At 31.8% G+C, this 19194-nt stretch overlaps 1 protein-coding gene across 1 annotated transcript in view; it reads right to left on the bottom strand.

Moving 5' to 3' along the window:
* The window catches only part of LOC148615039 (E3 ubiquitin-protein ligase rnf213-alpha-like), a 124648-nt gene that overhangs the window by 55146 nt on the left and 50308 nt on the right, over positions 1-19194 (bottom strand). Inside the window, exons 36-54 of the mRNA XM_088589642.1 lie at positions 18273-18438; positions 15046-15214; positions 14077-14207; positions 13407-13628; positions 12746-12868; positions 12254-12371; positions 11804-12042; positions 11298-11380; positions 10303-10436; positions 9684-9776; positions 8507-8638; positions 6176-6321; positions 5689-5911; positions 3357-3527; positions 2019-2078; positions 1638-1679; positions 1198-1307; positions 815-964; positions 154-319 (exon numbers count right to left, since the gene is read on the bottom strand). Coding sequence (XP_088445768.1) covers positions 154-319; positions 815-964; positions 1198-1307; positions 1638-1679; positions 2019-2078; positions 3357-3527; positions 5689-5911; positions 6176-6321; positions 8507-8638; positions 9684-9776; positions 10303-10436; positions 11298-11380; positions 11804-12042; positions 12254-12371; positions 12746-12868; positions 13407-13628; positions 14077-14207; positions 15046-15214; positions 18273-18438 — 2678 coding nt within the window. The remainder of the gene's footprint in view (positions 1-153; positions 320-814; positions 965-1197; positions 1308-1637; positions 1680-2018; positions 2079-3356; positions 3528-5688; positions 5912-6175; positions 6322-8506; positions 8639-9683; positions 9777-10302; positions 10437-11297; positions 11381-11803; positions 12043-12253; positions 12372-12745; positions 12869-13406; positions 13629-14076; positions 14208-15045; positions 15215-18272; positions 18439-19194) is intronic.

The raw sequence follows: 19194 nt of genomic DNA, 5'->3' as shown, positions 1-19194 counted from the left end.
CTTTTCCTTTTCTCTTACGTTCTTTTCATGCCATTTTATTTTATATCATTCAAAATTACCTGGACGAAATCTGTAAAGTATACATTTATGATCTTGAACGAAGGTAATAGAATGTAATTGTAAAAAGTTCATTAAGTGATGAAAATAAACAACCTTTTCATCCATGATCACTGTCGAACGTTTTAGACATTGTCGGAAAATATCAACAGAATCAACATTGTCTAATCCACCAAAGTTTCTCATTATAGCATGTTTCAACTCAAACCATGTTGGTTTTTTCCCGGATTTAGCAGCAAATGCGTACACCATTTTTATCAAGCTACAAATATAAAGAAAAATTACAAAGGCGAGAACCAAAACCAAAAACATTTAAATAACTTGATTTTAGATTAGCAAATTAGTGGTCTAAGTTTTGATAATTGATATTAAGTTAACATCTATGCGAACTTAACATTTAAAAAATATCTTAATTCAACTGTTGCTAAATGTGACGAATTGTTTTGACGAATCTCGTTTGCGTTCCATGCGTGATGAGACCCACTTCGACCTGGTCTTGTTTGCCTAATTTCAAGTTGACACTCGAAGTGTTTGCAACTCTGTTGTTCATGCCCTTATTAAATAGTTAATTACAAGAACATATTAATGCTCGTTAGATTCACTTTTATCAAATTAAGATTTGGATAATATAACTGCTCCCAAAACATCATTTCTTAAACATACGTCATAAAAGCAACATGAATAGAAGGGAATATGTGTTTGTTACTTGAAACATATTGAATAGTTTAGAAACTTTGTGAAGTCAACATTACATTACCTGTAAAAATCTCTTAAACCAAAAAATTCCCTCTGCTTTGAACTTTCAAGAACAGCAAACAAACTTGAGTAAGCATGTGACAATGGTTGTACAACACTCTCCATTAGTTTAAGTATAGTGTCATCATCCTTTTTCGTATGGCAGATACCTCTATGAAATTAAAATTACCAAAATCTTTGGAAAATTAATAAAAATGCGTAATGAATAGCAGTGTCGTTGTAACAAAGCAGAAGGCTAATCTCTCAAAACGAGGCGGGGCAAGTATTTATATCATTACTATTTTGTAGAAACTCTTATACAGGACATAACTATTTTTATTATCAATTCACGTATATAAAAAAAATCTGTTTCAACCTATAATAAAATTGTATTTTAAATAGTACCTGGCACTATTCATAAGTTCGTCTTGTCCAGGAACTTCCCTTTGTACAAATATACCTCTGTTCATTTTGGCAGGATCTAAAGCCCAGTTCGATATACCTATGAAAGCAACCTGAAATTATATCAATTTTCGTCAGGTTTGGTACACAAAATTTATTTCCCTCTATATATAACCTTATTGTACTCTTATAATCACATTATTTCTTAAACAATACAATAGTAACAAAACAAAATTATGTATTTAAATTCATAAAAACAGATGTCGTGAAGATAGAGTTAGATGTTGTTAGTGTGTAAAAAATAGCAGCTAAAGTGCATAAGGTCACATCTTTTTATAAGTCAAATTCTATAAATGTGTCAATGAAAATTCAAATAGAATAAAATAATAGTCGCACTATGCTTAGGTCAAATAATAGGGGAACAGTTGATCAGAAATGCTCACCTTAAAGTAGTTAGTGTCGTTTTCGTCAAACGAAGCCCCTAGCTGAAAAAAAAATTACAAATATTTGACAATCAAAAATGAGCAATATACTATAAGTTCCCATTTTAAAAAAAGGAAACGAAAATCTTAACGAGTTTTAAAAACAAAATTAGTGAAAAATCAAATACCAATAAAAAGATCATGATGCTGACATTGTTTGCATAGTTTTGATCAATAAATGCAAGACATTCATGAACTACAACAATAGTAAAATAGTTTGGCAAAAAGGGTAACAAAATGAATGTCAGTCAGTTATGAAGAAAGAATCAAGTATCCATTCAAAATTATTCATGTGATGATTTACTGTGACCAGTACAGATGACCAAATGTCAAAGAATTTACTGGTAATATGTCTTTGTCTTCGTCGCTTTGGTAACCATATTCCAGTAAGGGATGTAATGTCTACAATATTAAACCATACATATTTGAATTAATTCTCGTATTAATTAATGTTTGCAACCAAATAAGTAATAAGTAACTTCGACAAAAATATTAATGCTACTAAAATTATTTTATGCCAAAGACTGATCTCCTCCTATACATAACATATATTTTATGTCCAACAAACCTAAATCAAACAAACAAAAACACACAGAAAAAAAATGAAGTAGTTAACTAAAACTGTCTTAAGAATGCAATTAAAACATTCATTCGTTTAAATTTGATCAAATAAGGCCATTTACTATGATTGAGGTAAGATAATGTGTATTTATATCACCAAGATCTGCTTTTTAAGCAAGTTTATATAATGACCGTTCGTGTTGTTCGTTCGTAAGTATATTGTCCTTGTCACAGGCACTTGGTGATTTGAATAAAGTTTTTCAAAGTATACCTTATTATTGGGTGCAGAATGTAACAATCTCAACTCAAAATTGTTAATATTTTGACCATATGGTTTGAAAACAATTTTTTGAACAGCAAATGCATCATTTATGATAGTCTTTGATAATTTTAAAGTAATTCTATACAGGTATGCAACAACAAAGGATTCGATTTCAGATTTAAGCAACATCAAAATACTACAATTTATCCCAGGAAAGAGGAGAGTGGGTTTCACTCTAGAGTACATTTGCTAAAAAAAAATTCGTGTTTATCTAAGATGCTCGTTAAACATCTATCCAAATTATGAGCAACTCGGCGGGTGTTTCTAGAAAAGCAGAGGACGCTTACCATACCGGTGCACCTGGTCCATGCTCCCAGTTTTTAGAGTTGCTCATTTACTTTTGTTACTTTGTATGCATGATTTTAGTTACTTTATTTTTCTTTGTTGAGTATGTCTGTTTTCCATGTCTGGTCTTTGTCCCTGGATTACATTCTTTTGATTACGTTATAACCTTGGTTCCCTTGATTACTCCTTACAGAATAATATCATGTTAATAGAAATGGTGAAAGTCTGAAATATTGCTGGTAATATCGGAAAAGACGTTAAAACTAGATTGTTTAAGATATCCAAAATACGTTCAAGGAAAGTTACATTACAATCTGCCCAGAAGTTTCAGAGGAGAAGACGTTTGAGAAAGTTTACCTGTGAAAACAAAGGACTACAGACACATACACATACACATACACACACATAGTGATGGCAATAAGTCACCTGGCCATTAGGACCAAATGAGCTATAAATTGAAAAAAAGGTTTTGCCATAAAAAAATGAACAAATAAATAAATGTGTTATCAAACCTTTAAAGGCATCTTCGGTGAATCCTCTGCTAATCCAATCTCATCCAATACCACAACAGACACAAATCTGTCAAGATCCTTGGCCTTTTGAAATTCAGCACATTGTTTAAATGTTCCAACAATGCCATCAGGTGTAGAGATAGGACTGCACTGGAAAGATACCATCTGGACCTATAAAACATCAGTACAATAATGTATAAAGGTATTGCTATATCACCATAATGTATTACTTAATACAAATTATCAATGGTTACTACTGACAAACGAAAAATAATTACACATGTCAGTTGGACTGAAGGTCTAAAAAAAGATTTCTGCAAAAAAGGGCATATGCATTTTATCAAAACTACTGGTTTTAAGTCTTTAAAATTATGAAACTGAAGAAAACTACCTTTTGCCATGAAAGCACAGAAGTCGTATGATCTACAAAACATCTGGTTTTTTTTATCCAAAAGTATCTACAAGAGTAATCAAGGGAACCAAGATTCTAGAGGATATCAAAAGAATGTAATCCAGGGACAAAATCCAGACATGGAAAACAGATAAACACAATTAAGAACATAAAGCAACTAAAATCATACATACAAAGTAACAAAAGTAAATGAGCAACTCGGACTCCACTAAAACCTGGAGCATGGACCAGGTGCACCGGTAGGGCAAGCGTCCTCTGCTTTTCTAGAAACACCCGCCGAGTTGCTCATAAAAAGTCAAGCCCGGGGTAGACGAAAGAGGGAAGGAAACCTATGACACGAACATTAGAAAACTGCTACCTGAGGTACAATAATAACCAGCATATCATGCGTAATGAAACTGTATCTCGCTCATATGCTTAAATGTAAAATATTGAAGTAGGTTCTGTGTAATTTACATTAGAAAAAAAAATCTGACCCCAACATTTATCATTACTATAATGTACAAGGAAACAAGAATGTTTCCAGGGTATCACTGAAATAAAAAGAACATATATACAGTAAACGAGTCAAGTGGCCTTTAACGTAGGCAGTTTCATAAGCAACAACCATCACATGCATGAAATACGAAGACAAACGTGAAAGTATACAGGCAAAAAGATATATACCTTTTCGCGGCAAAAATATATACAGTTTAAAAAAAAACCAACAACAAAAGATGAAATGATGCAAATTGTGATAATTAACAAATTTTTCGGTATTGATTAGAAAATAAATCTCGTTATGGTATAGTACCATTATTTAGTTTAGTTCAATTGGTTATAATAGAGTTTAACAATTCCTCATCATTAAAAAGGAACGACTAACAAATAATTGTTCGATCAAATAATGGAAATAATGGAAATAATAGAAGTGTAAAAGTTGATGGATATATCTTCTACTGCAAGCGAAAGCGACAAAGTGGCAAACATAACCTACCATAGATATCAATTCTGAATATATATATATATATATATATATATATGTACATTGTAGTGAATAAACGGGGAAACACTTTATAAATACGAGTTAAGATTGAATTACAAATTGTTATAGTATCACATCTTGAAATTCGTCCCGGCTTTCAAATTGATACACGAAAGAGGTAATAAGATAACAAACATATTGTTGTTTGTTGATTATGTCCAAACAGAAAAATGAACAACAATAATAGCGTATATTCATATTTCTGTGCCAAAAAAAAACTTTATGAAAACATTGGTTCTGATTTAACTGAAATATTTCGAAAGATCAATAAAAATCGTTAGAAAAAATATGTATATCTTTGGAAGTCAGATTGTAGGTTACATGTTCATTTGAATTCGAATGGAGGAAGTTGGTAAATAGTTTCCAGTTGGTGTTCTTATCTTTTTATATACATCAAAAATGGCCAATAGCAAATTTACTGTATTCAAAAGAAAACATTACCTTGGTATAGATTCGTTCATTGGCAAACGCTGGATTACCTTAGTAAACATTTTTCCACTCTTGTAAATAGAATAGTAATTTACCAAAAACAAAAATTAACATACAACGATAGGGGAAAAACGTTTTTTAACCATTGACCTACAAAAGACACTAAGAGAAAAGCATTCATAATGCTAATTGCTAAAAACTACGTCGCACAAAATGCTGGTATAAAGATCAACAGCCTTGTTATACGTTTTGGAGGCTTCATTCCAGAAAATTGGCCGGATAAAAGATAAGAAACAAGACTATCGTTCTTTTTAATTAAGCAGTACTAATAATTGTTTTAATTTTTAAAGTTTTTTTTATACATAATCATTAAAAAAATTGTTAAACCTTAGTGAACTGAGTTATACTTAAAAGGTGTAACTCAACTTGCACCTTTGATTGTCCAAGGTAATCTAGAACAAACTTACTTGTTTGTACTTTTTAAAAAGAGTAGTCTTCGCAGTATCCCCCTGCATAGCATCCGCAACGATGGTTTTAGCCAATGATTTTGAACTACCTGGCTTTCCCACAAGAAACAGGGGTATTCTTAGCTCAATACAAACTATCATCATAAATACATTCTCTTTCAATGCCTGATTTCTAGCTATATTGTCAGCAAGTTTGACATTTTCAAGAAATTTATCTTGACATCTGAAAAGAAAGACTTTTTTGGTTGATGTTTCCATATTTCTGGTATAATATATGCAACAATTACACGCTGAAATTTGTATCCTGTTTAACATTCTCTTTTTCTATTTGAATTTATCATAGTAAAGGTTTTACATATTTTAATATATTATATCTTGCATAATAATGATGTTAGGAACGAATTGACCCAATCGTCTCGATTTTTATTCATCACGTAAATTGATTAAAATCATACATCGACTGCAAAATGTTTGTCCGAAAACATACCTTAACATTTCGTGTTCTAATTGGTTTTCATCTTCAAGGGTCAATGGATCCACAAAATAAGGCACTATCATATTTCTAAATTCTTCCCTCTTTTGTAAACAGGCCTGGTAGCAGACACTCAACGCTAAAATCATGGCTTGTGTAATCTTAAAACACCCAAACAAAATGATGAGTCAAACGGCAACCAACTGAATTGAAACACATGTATTAGAAACAACTAAACCCTAGTTTTCTTATGGTTGGTTTTGGCAAGAATAATTAAGGAAGGGTGATCGTTAGTTATATCTTAAAAAACTTTCGATTAAAGCGGAATATTAAATACCACCAAAGAAAGTTCAACTAATGCAGACAAAATGCCTTCATATTAATTCAAGTACACTGGTATTGGTGTTTGCGTCAAAGATAAAGAACTAAAGGCTCTGAAGAACCTGAATCTCTTACCTGGATTGATACATAACATTATATTTTGTAAAAGCGGCCATGTTTTCTTGTATAAAAATTCCTAACACTCACACCTAAGGAACAATTACATCAATTTTCAGCAGAAGAGTAATCAAATGAACCAAGGTTCTGGCGGTAATCAAAAGAACGTAATCCAGGGACAAAGACCATGAAAACTGTCCAGTAGTTTCCGCATTTTTTTTAAAGGTAATACCATTAAAAATAGCAAAACGATGTTGAAGGGCAATAATTCAAGGAGGGCTAACAGATTTACACGAAAATTAGACTCCAGATATATCTCATCATGCTGACATTTATACTCAGGCAGAATGAGGCAACATTTAAAGTTTTTGTTATATAAATGCGATTTGTAAAAACTGATGTCCCACCCATTTGTTCTATTTTTATTTCTCGAAAATCCCCACAAAATATTTTTGAAGAATACCCTAAAGAACACTCATTCCAAGTTTATTTGTAATTGGTCTGGTAGTATCAGAGATTTGAAAAAAAATAACTATGACGATGGCGGACTCCAAATGATGGCAATAGCTCACACTACCCTTTTGACAATGTGGGATAAAAAGGGACCTTAAAAAGGCCTCTCGTTAGGCTGAAATATAACTGAAAATAAATCATCAATTGTTGAACGTATTAATTTCCAATTGGGGGCGTGAATCAAACAATTGAGGAAACATACGGACTTCTAAGAATTAACTGCTTACAGTTGACCAAACATCAGATATTCTGTCCTCTTTGTACTTTTTGATGACTTTCCGGTTATATTAGGCAAAGATATGGTGTCAAAACCGAAGAAAACGAACATTCCTTTGTACATACTGTATCATATGGGAAATATAAAGTTGTTGCTTTGGTGTGGACATAGATTTATGGGTGTAAAACGTTTCATGAAAATCAACAAAAAAAAAACGAAAGTTTTCCTTTAAATGAAGTTAAGCAACAAAATTCTTGTTTCCAATATTTATATATTTTGCTAATTCTTGCACAACTCCTGTGTTATTACAACCATGTTGTTAATTTTAGGACCATTATTATAGTTTGGTATAAGACTCTACACCTTTGAATATAACTAGAAGATCTGTGTTCTTTGGACAAGGATAATTCTGTCATGGCTTAAATACTCATGAATATTTTAACAGGAATTATATTATTCCCACGAACAGTTTTAACCAATTGAATACATAAATAGAAAAGAGAAACAAACCTTTTCACCAAATATGAAGTTGATATACGGACGTGTCAGATCGATAAATGTGATATCTCACCATGAAATGGTGTGTTACAAAGAAGTAGAATACACATAGCCTTTGTGATTGGTTGTTTCATGATCGTGTCGCATCGACAATTAAATCTGAGCAGTCAAAAATTTGCAACACATATTTAGTACTCTTTTTCGGCAAATATAAACTTCCTTATTTTTTTTAAAATATTTTCACCCGCTTTGATATACCGAAAGTCTAACTTTGAAGCTTAAACGTTTTTAAATCAGATTAATGCAAAAAGGCCACCAGATATAATTTCTCTCTTCAATTGAAATGACTTATCCTTGAAGTAAAAGATTACCATTGAATCAGATTTTTTATAAGCTTTAGATGTTTTATTTCTAATTCATGACATTATCAAAGTCTATGAGATGCCAACGATGATTAAAAATCTTCATTTTATACTTGGTTACATAGTTTGTATCACCTACTGAAATACTTAGACTAAAAGAATGGCATTTTTTAATGTCACTTAAGGAAAAACGAAAAAGTAATCTCGAATTAATTAATGGTTTGAAAACTATAAATGAAATGCAAAGGGACTAACGCATGAGAGTAAACTATGAAATAACTAAAAATTGTTGAACAAGCATTAAAGCAATACACTCACCTTCACTTTTTCATGCTTTTCAATTGTTGAGTCGTCATGAAGTATGCCTCCACCATACGTCTGTTTGTAAAACCACATCATCACTTTCAAAACTCTTTCAACATCTCTTAAGCTAACAAAGCTACATTCATCCTGCAATGCATTAACGTCATACAAGACATCACCGCATACGGTAATAAGCGTTGAACTTCCAATACTTACCAGAAATAAACGAAATGAATAAAACAAAATCACTATTATCTTTAGTTTGGCCGTTTTATTTACTTCATGGACTGTTAGATAATTGTAATACATCTCCATCGACGTTGACGGTGTGATACGAACAAATGAAATAATAATCGCCTTTTGTGATCTTGTCTACTAAATCTAATTTGTGGGAATCAACTTTGTTACATTTTTTAAAAATATTATTAATGTATTCAATCAGGATTCATTGAAAAAAGATTTTAACTCATGATTCCTGAGTATTTCAAAATGGCAAGTCTCTCATTTCAAGTTTAACATTATAACAAACTTGGCGAGCTTCGTTTGTTAACATGTTGATAATTTGCAATTTTCAAATTTCAAATCAACATATTATAAAATCTAAAATGCGTTGTGAAAATTATAACAATTTTGCTATTTCCCTTTGTTTAAAGTTTAAATAAATTTGCATATTTAAAATTACCCATCCTGACATTGATGTTATATATTCTTATGCGCCATGCTACTTTACAATTCATATTTTAGGTTTGAGAATTTGTTGATGAGTCAATCACGTTTTTTTTTCATGATTTGCAAAATATACAATTGATTATCGTTTAACTTTCTGACGTTAAAAATATAGAAGTTTCAATTTTAAACTTCAAGAAACCTTTTTAAATGTAAAAAATACCAGTTTTATAAATTGTAAAGTTCGACATGCTGTATACGTGTTTCAAGGAGTAACCTCTCATCAGCAGCATTAAAGTCAAATATTAAAAAAATCACATTTCAATTTGATGAAAGAAAGCAATTCGGAACACATTTAATTGGAAGAGAATTTAAACTTCAATATTAAATCAATTGTTCCTTTCAAATATTTTCGTGTCGTTTTGGACTAACAAATAGAACACAATTAAAATGTTTTAACTACATTATCTATTAAAATATATCAAATTTAAAAATGGACATAGGAACGTTTGCTAAAATTGTTTACCTCTTGTTTTCTCATGAAATTTTGACATGCACTTAGAATTCTGCTGGCAACATCAGCTAAATTATCTATATTAGGAAGGATTCCTTCGCAAATCTGGAATAGAAAACTTTCAAACCAAACATTTCTCAGAAAAAGTTTAGTAAAATTTTACAATTCATATATACTGAATACACATGGTATAAGAGTTTGCTATTACTCTATGTAGACAGGCATATTCAGGTTTCCCGTAATGCTTCTGTAAAGAATATTAAGAAATGCAAACCAAACATGTTTAAAATTAACTGCATTAACCATGGATTAAAACTAGACCTTTAAATCACACAGAACTATCAAGAACTTAACAATAAACTAAAAAAAAACCTGACGTCACTAAACTGGATTACGCACAAGTTGCACAGGCAGGGTAAGCGATTTTTGCTTTTCTACAAATACTCTCCAAGTTGTTAATATGATTTCAAATCTATGTCAAAGCTACAGAGGAAACCAACCATAGTTCGAACAAGGAGAAGTATTGGACCCTCTGCGTAATTGAAAGATAGGATGAAAATACCGTCAGACACCTCTATCACTATATACCCTCCATTTAGCAGTTGGGGAATAAACAAATAATACGACTTACATATCTAAGAACCATTTGCCTAATATACATCTCCTCTACCCTAGTGTTGAGCTGTCCAAAGTCCCAAACTAAAGGCAACATACTCTGAGGTAATGGCTGTACTCTGTAAACCAATCGCCTCATCGCAACCCTTCCTGTTAAATAAAAACAGACAAGCAAACATTTTTTTTGTAAATGTATTGTGCACAGTCTCATAAGGTTTACCAATGATAGTATTGAAAAAGCAAATGTGTGATATTTTCTAACTTTTCTAACGACGTTGAAACCATAACTCTTGGAATAACACATTTATATTGTTAACAGCAGTAAGAAAAAATGCATAATTAATAAAAACTCTTCCAGTTCCCATATACATCTACACTTAATCCTACCATGCAGCTCCTGGATTTTGAAATAGGTTACAAGAAGGCCTATATCAGATTCCAGGACAATCATACCATGATTTCCCGCTATATTTCTGCTCTTTACCTTCAGTAAAAGAAAAAACCAGAAGTTCCGAATGAAAATGCTACAACTGGTAATTAATATGAGACCTACCATATAAAGTATTGAATCAGCAGGGAATTAGAAATATGGCGGAAAATCATGGTATTTCAACTCTTCAATTGTGAGATAATAGGGAACATTTCAAAATATCCATAGAAACAAGATGGCGGATAAACAATACGTTTAATGCAAAATTCTCGTAGGAAAAATAAATTTTGAATTTTGTCAATCTCTGAGGTAAGAACGAGAAATAATTGTATGAGAATCGTAGTACAGAACGACATGAATAAAATGGCAAGTTTTTGAAAGGAACCGTCGAGTAATTAAAAAAATAAATGCAAAAACCGCAAACAATCTGAGGTGACTTGGAGTATAGTGGAATTTTTTTTTTTTTTTTTTTTTTAATAACATTTAGTTTGGTTTAAGTTTATTGTTAATCTTCAACAGTTTTTAATGAATATTTCAACAGTTAACTGTTGCTAACATTTATAACATATACTTAAACGTACCGAGTCGGTCAGTCGTTTTATCAGCATCAACATGGTAGCCTAGACCAGCCTGTTCTAATTTTTTAATCAGCTCTTCTTTGTGTCTGAAAATATTCAAAACAAATATGGTAATTTTTTAACTTCACATTAAATTGATCTGTATTTGATAGATATATAGCAACATACCTACTTGTCTATCGGAGAAATGCGAAACAAGGAGGGTTTCGATTTTAAATACTAGAATACAAACGCCAACATTAAAACCAACACCGTCTATAAACTCAAGATTCAACATTTGATATTTCTTGACATTACAATAAAATCAATCAACATAATTATGGCATAAAGCAGGGTTTTCATTTTGTTTAAATAAACAACTTTTACATCTGAGAGAGTGCATACTTCGAGAGAAAGAAAACAGGAGAATTTACTACTTGAAAACTTAAAAGACGACACTGGATCTAAGGTATTAACAAGTAGATTTTAAAAAAAACAGATGCCAAAATACAAAATAGTGAACTTCTCACTTTCTGTAAGGATTGCATGCAGCTATAATTTTCAGTTTAGCATGTAACTGTATTTGCCTTCCACCCATTGTCTTGTCACACATGACTTCTTTAATTACACCAATAGCTTCTGTTGTATTAGCTTCATCAAAGAACAGGACAGTATACATATTAGGATACTTTTCAGCATTCTCTACAGCTATTTGTTCAGCTTTTCTAACTTTTGTTATAATGTCACTGCTAGTAGTTCCTCCATGAACCTAAAATTTATTAAAATTATACTAATATTAGGAAAACAATACAGTATTTTAATTGTGAGACTGTTTCGTTATTTAGAACATCAATACAATGTTGTAAAATTATTAAATATTATTTTCACTGTAAACTTTTAATTATTTTTATATTTAACAGGTGCGCTCCATTGGTGACAGTTGTCCTAAAGAACCCAAGTTTTCAACGATATTAATTTACCTTCATGACAATCATGTTTCTAACTGATTCATCTTGCATTTGCAGGGAACACATAAATTGTACAAGTCTAGTTTTACCACAACCAGTTTCCCCTATTATTATCACTGGTATATCACACCTAAAACAACATTTAGCATCCATTGAATTTTTATAGAAAAAAGTGTATGAAGCTAAACAACTGTTTTGCAAACTCTTCCATTTAGGAATACCTATACATCTTTGTAATCACAATTTCTTTTTTATTTAAGTTTACACTGGTCTTTCACTTGATTTTTTTCCCATTACTGGCTTTCAATTGAAACTATTGTTAGTGTAAAATCAACAATTCATCAAAGACAAATCCAGGATACTGATACATTTCACTTACTTTTATAAGAGTATTTAGAGGTCTTTCTAGACATTAATCGATGCAATTATGATCGACCTAATATAAAAATTAAGATAGATGGCGCATTATGATAATCACAACAAAATAGATTATCAATAAATTACCTAAATCTCATGTATATTGCCAGAATTTTTTTCACATTGTCTGTGGTCAATTCATAAGTTTCATCCGGATCATTACGATACTCTACACCCATGACTTGGCATAATTTCAAAAGCTTGTCCTTACTAAAACACAAAGGAGTGTATTTCTTTATGTACAATAAAGATACATATATCGGGTTTTTGTCTCTTTTTCAACATATCCATTCTCGTTATATGTAATCATTAAAGACATTGTTCAGCACACATAAATACACACACGACTATTAATATGTTCAAAAAGAAATCATCAGTATTTTAAATAAATGTACATTTATGTTCAAGTTCTTTATAATCTATCTTAATTCAAATTATGTTGTAGTATTTAGGAGTGACTTCCGGTTACAATTTATTTTCTTAAAGTTGTATAAGTTCATGAAGACATAACTTTGAAGCATTCATTGCTTATTTTCAGTTTTGTTTAACAAAGTATAATCTGCTTTACTAAACCTAATTCAAGTCCTTTGCCGAATTAAAAAAAAACTTTTAATATGCTTTCATAACTACGGTATGCAATAATCGTTATAAATTGTTGTTTTCACTATACTTTCTCGAATACGCTTGCGCATTTAAATGAAAGCTAAGTGTAGTTTGATATTTGCAAAAATTTAAACAAATACAGTACCGCTCCAAACTGTCAAAGGATTCTGAGAGATTTACTCCTGGCTGACTATTAAGACCGTTGTATAAAGAGTGTTCCATATTGTTAGAGGTGGGTTCCATTAATCTCTCTTGTAGTACTTCTCCCGTAGTATCATCTATTAGGTTTCCAGATTGTTTTTCAATGTTGAAACCCAAGAATGTCATTGTATGTCCATCAGGATTAAAAAACAAATATGCATGTGGACTGAATAAGAAATAAGTTATGAGTGTTAGATTAAAAACCAGCATTTTTAAACTTGTCAGTAAATTAAGAAGCCTAATATCTTAATAAACATTTATACACGTTTTTATTGTCACCTTCAAAATTCAAATGCATTTGTTTTGATACCGAAGGTTTTTTTAAGCGCAAACGTACAGCTAATACAACAAATTGTTACTCTCTAAATCATCAAAAGAACATTAAATGAATTATTTACATTATATATCCTATAGTTTGTCAGATTTTTTTATGTATTTTGAGATATTTCAAATAACAGGCTGCCTTCTTCAGTATTTAAACCCCAAAGTTTTTAAGGAAAAGTACCATTTCAGAATACATCTATAAAATCCATAATACTTAATACTTTAACTACCAAGCACTGACACTTAAAGTACAGAAACAGAAACAAATGGTAGGTTATATGCAGACAAACCTTGTTTCCCAAGTTCTTCTCATTTTATACAAGTCATCAACATTTCCCTCCATTAAATGTTGTGTAGTCTGTCGTTTAAGAATGTCCATTGGAGATTCTTCACTTAATTGCAAGGATCTTGTAGCAAAATCCTTCAAAAATATTAATTAAATGATTCAAAAAAGATACACACACACATATTTTTGCATTTTAAACTAACAAAAACAAAAGAAGCAATAGTGAATAACAGTTGTATCTCGACAATTTTGGAAAACCTGCAACCTACAATTAAATCATGGTTATAACAATGGATATACGTTATTTTTTACAGGCAATAACCACGCTTGACAGTGGTACGAGGTAGTTGTTTGCTTAAACAATTCAAAATTTAGAGTTTCGATAGAATTGACTTCTGAACATATTTAAAAAAAAAACAGAATGTACTTTAGAACAAATGGTTAATACTACGGTAAAAGAAGGGAAAATGGCGGAAATCCTACTTTAGACTAAAGATTATTTGAGCATGCCATAAATACCATTCATTTAAAGTTAAATAAGAGTATCATTTAATTGGGGAAACATTGTTTTACTAGTCTTGATGTAACTTCTTAACATTTGAACTTTTACCCCCTTTTAGACCAATACCCTTCAATTTTTGGTTTTCATGTTTTTTTGAGATATATTCAAACGAGTTAAAGTTATCAGCTGTACACGCTTCACAATTAGGTTGGTCATTCTTTCGCATAAATAAATCGAAACATAATAAATTGTGGTTGTCATAGTAACCGAAATTCCGTTTGGACAAAACAAAAAAGGCCTTAATAACTTCTTAAACAGTACAACATCATGCATTTTACCAAATGAATTTTAGTGGAATTTGTGAATGCATCTATTGAAGTTATAAGTGATACAAAAGTGAGGATATTACTTCCATTAGTTCTGTGATATTTTGGGTTTTCGTATCGCAGCGTTACAAACATCCATACGTACCCTTGACATTTCGATAGACAACTTCAGGACAAAATTTCTAAAGCCTGGTAAATCTTCTTCAAGATGCAGAGTGCAGAAAGATGATGTCTCAAAATCCTGCAATTGGCGGTTCAGAAAACTGACAAAATGGAACAATTCTGACCATGAGGGATCCTCAATTCCACAATGTCTAAACGAAACAAAATTAGTGTTAAAAAATAGGGGTAAGGTCAGTAGGTTTATGATGAAATTGTTTCTTGAATTTTACGCAGTGTTTTTTTTCTTGTTGGATTCGTGTCCGGCTGCTTTCGCTTATACGCGATATTGACATGTTATACATAATCGTGTTATTGTATTTGTATTATTGCATTAGGGATATTGTTGGAATGTTCGTGGAAGGGTTTCTGTCGACGTTCGTTCTCATTTTTTCATTCCTCATGGCAATCAGTCTTAGACTGTTGACATGTCCTCATCTTTATTTCAATTATTTGTTCGTATTCTTCACTTTTCATTACTATTCATATATTTCGTAAAGGGATATGATTGTATTGGGCTTATTTTCATCGAAATATACGCAATCGTAGGTCATTTTTCCTTGAATTGTTTTAGGAAGTAGCTGTATCTCCCTAGCTCCATAATCGGCATTAAGCGCAAACACCTAGCCAGGACGTGACTTATATAACTAACAGACCGTATTATTATGGATGGACCTTTGTTACACTGAAGCGTTCAGTGGTTGCGTTTTTCTATTATATTTCAACATTTCTTACTAACTGTTACTTACTTAAATATTTAATGAATGTTATATAGAACCTGAAATTCTGTTCAGTTGTGTATCAGAACAAATATACTGAAATAACCAAAATGCCAATCTGCCAGTATTAACCAGTTGTGAAGTGAGGTACTCGAAATATAACATAAATACACTTTCATATCCATGAAGGCGTTACATTATGTTTAAAGTTTCTTACGTTGATTAATATACAAAATTTGAACCACAGACTACAAGAAAGCCGTAAATGATATAACTGTCTGCAAATGATACTGAATTCAAAGCATCAAATTATTTGCTTGATTGTTGGGGTTTAACGTCCGAGCAGCAATATTTCAGCTATATTCAGACGATGAACATGAAATTGATGATAAAATGAACATGAAATGAAAAAGGGATGGGACAAAAGGACAATGGGGTCGACAAATTTTGATTGCCACTGGAAATAGGGAGAGGTGGGTAGGGTCGGGCGGTTTAGCCTCCTGTGGCGGAGCCCTACGGTTCCTACTCCGGGAGAATACCACAGTAGGGTTCTTTAACGTGCGAGGAACGTGGCATCTTTCCCAACACGGTGCACCACTATGGTTTGCGGTCAGGTTTTCCGTATTATAGCCTGACAACCCCAGCATGTAACGCCAGGGGTACCTCATTCCACCTCCTGGGGCACACATCCCAGTTGCTCTGTGGGCAGAGCGCCCTAGCCCCCGGCTAAGGTTCTGAGCACTATTTAGTCGCCTTTTACGACATGCTTAGCGCTGCTGCAGGCCTATTTTTTTAACACCCGGACCTGCATATTCTTTTAACACCCGGACCAGCATCAAATAAGAATTTCAATTCAGAGGTTTCCAAAAATCAGAAAACAAAACAAATATATATGCCAAATGCAGACAACATATAAAATAAATAAGGGAAACACGACAGAACACCAAAAAATAACCGAGAGTGACATCATACGATCCGGACGGGTAAACAAGCCTTGATCCGTCAGCAACAACCATCACATTTAAAGTGGGTATATCTAGTTAGCGTAAAGTTGGGTTTGTAGTAAATCCAGTAAGATGTGAAATCCAGCTGAAGATATTCTGCATTTGTGAGAAAGAACTTCGTATTGGTAAAACAAACTGTGATGGTAACCATTAAACTTCTGCCGTTTAGTTTTTTTTTTTTAAAGTATCCTTGTTCTACAAAAATAGTTAATATGCAAGTGGAATGCACAACAGCAACGAAGTCATTGTGAAATGTCTACATCATTGACTTGAGATATATTATAAATTTCCACCAAAGAAAAAGAGGAAGTTTTTGGTTTGAAATTCAATATCATCACATTTGTCATGAAGGTTTGAAAATTAAAATTGAATTAAAAGTTTATTCTAGTCCCCCATATAAAAACATTACTGAAAGACATCACACAGCGTGAATTAATCTTGTCATGCAGAAGGGTGGTGGCAAGAAGAAAAATCGACGTTTTTTATATTATTATAAAAATTAAAGCTATTGGAAAGAGCGCCAAAAAAAAAAAAAACTTTTGAATCCGACTTCCGCCAGTGTTAGTAAAGAAGTAAAATGTACAGCTGAGGAAGGATGCAAAGACTTGACACCTTTTTAATTAATTAATTGTTTGTTTTAAGGATTCATGAATTATTGGATATAAACGACTTGCGGCAATTTACGCTCAATAAACCGCGAAGAGGTTTATGTTGCAGCGTAAACCGATCGAAAGTTGTTTATATCCGATAATCTGACCAACAAATGAAAAAAAAATCTTTTAATATAATTCAATAACACCAGAACAAAAAAGAGTCTCGATAAAGAGATGAAATATGAAATAAGAGTAATCAAGGGAACCAAGGTTATAGCGGTAATCAAAAGAATGTTATCCAGGGACAAAGATCCGACATGGAAAACAGACACACACAACAAAGAACATAAAGTAACTAAAATCATACATACAAAGTAACAAACGCAAATGAGCAACTCGGACTCCACTAAAAACTGAGAGCATGGACCAGGTGCACCGGTAGGGTAAGCGTTTTTAGATGCAGATCAATGCTGTCAATGTCATTAATCGTAAAGACAATATGAGATTTACATGCTATTGGTGTATTGGAATATCACTGAAGTAGTTCCCTGGTTACATGAAGGAGCGTGGTTAAAATATAATGTTAGGTTATGCGAAATTGACAATGTTATTCGATAAGCTGAACTATTTCAGTTTTATAGAAATTGAAATATTTGCTACTAAAATATTTTCACTGTTTAGATGTTTTTATTACAAGGAATGTCGACAGTAATATGACAAGTAACGCAGAGCAACCCAACCCCCTCTGCCAGACTTTGATTGATTTTAGTTGATTTTAGAATGGATAGTAATGGGGATTAATTTCCCATATAAAAATCATTCGATTTTGCTATAGCAATGTCAGTTATATAATCGGCTACCATTTCGTTCTATCTACGAAGAAAACATTTAGCTCACCTTAATAAAACTTGTAATACGTCCTCTCTGTTCCCTTCTTCTATATTGGGATCAATATTAGTCAACGGCTTATTTGTGTCTAATCGATACAGGTACTTGTAAGGTCTCTGAAAAACTTGACTCTTAATCTCTTCATCATCAGATGTGAGATCGGTTCTATCAAAACCTGAAATAGAAATATAAAAAACAAATGTGTAAAAACATACAAAAACATAAATATTATCAACAACTTTTTCACTGATATGACTCAATAAATTCTTAAATGTTCTACTAAAGTCAAAATACAGGACGCACACAAACACATATAAAAATGTCAATATATTTATTTTTTTCATACAGTTTGAGCTGAAAATATTTTGGAAAGAATTCATACTTTGCGAACATCTTAAGCCATTTCTTTGTTTTCTCATTAAAGTGAGAACATATATATATATATATATATATATATATATATTCGTCGGAATGATATACTTCTAGACAGTTTATATATGTATCGGTATAAAATAAAAGATGACCAGAGTTTTCTAAATCTGTAATTTACACTATCGCTTTCATGTTTACGAACAATTTTCAGGTGTGTACAGATATCAGTATAGTTACTGTAGCTAAGTAACGTTATCGTGACGTTACTTAAATGAAGGGGAGATAATTCAATTAAAGGGTTAGAATTTACAATAGACATAGTAGAAAATAAATGGAAATTAAGCTATTTTCTGTTTAAAATAGGTTTAAACTTCTTAAATATACAGTATGGAAATGCAATGACAGTAGATGCGGTACTTGCAGTTATATACACACGGGAAAAGAATTGGTTATGAAATATGGGAATAAAATATTCACCAATGCAAACATGACATGCAGGAGCACCAATCTCATCTATTGTATACAGTGTATTGTTTTCAGGAAATATATATTGGCCAAA

Source organism: Perna viridis, chromosome 6, assembly GCF_037379345.1.
Source record: "Perna viridis isolate PV_CMFRI_1.1 ecotype Kerala chromosome 6, ASM3737934v1, whole genome shotgun sequence".
Taxonomy (NCBI): domain Eukaryota; kingdom Metazoa; phylum Mollusca; class Bivalvia; order Mytilida; family Mytilidae; genus Perna; species Perna viridis.
The sequence above is the reverse complement of the archived record's forward strand: the minus strand, read 5'-3'. Positions and strand labels throughout refer to the sequence as shown.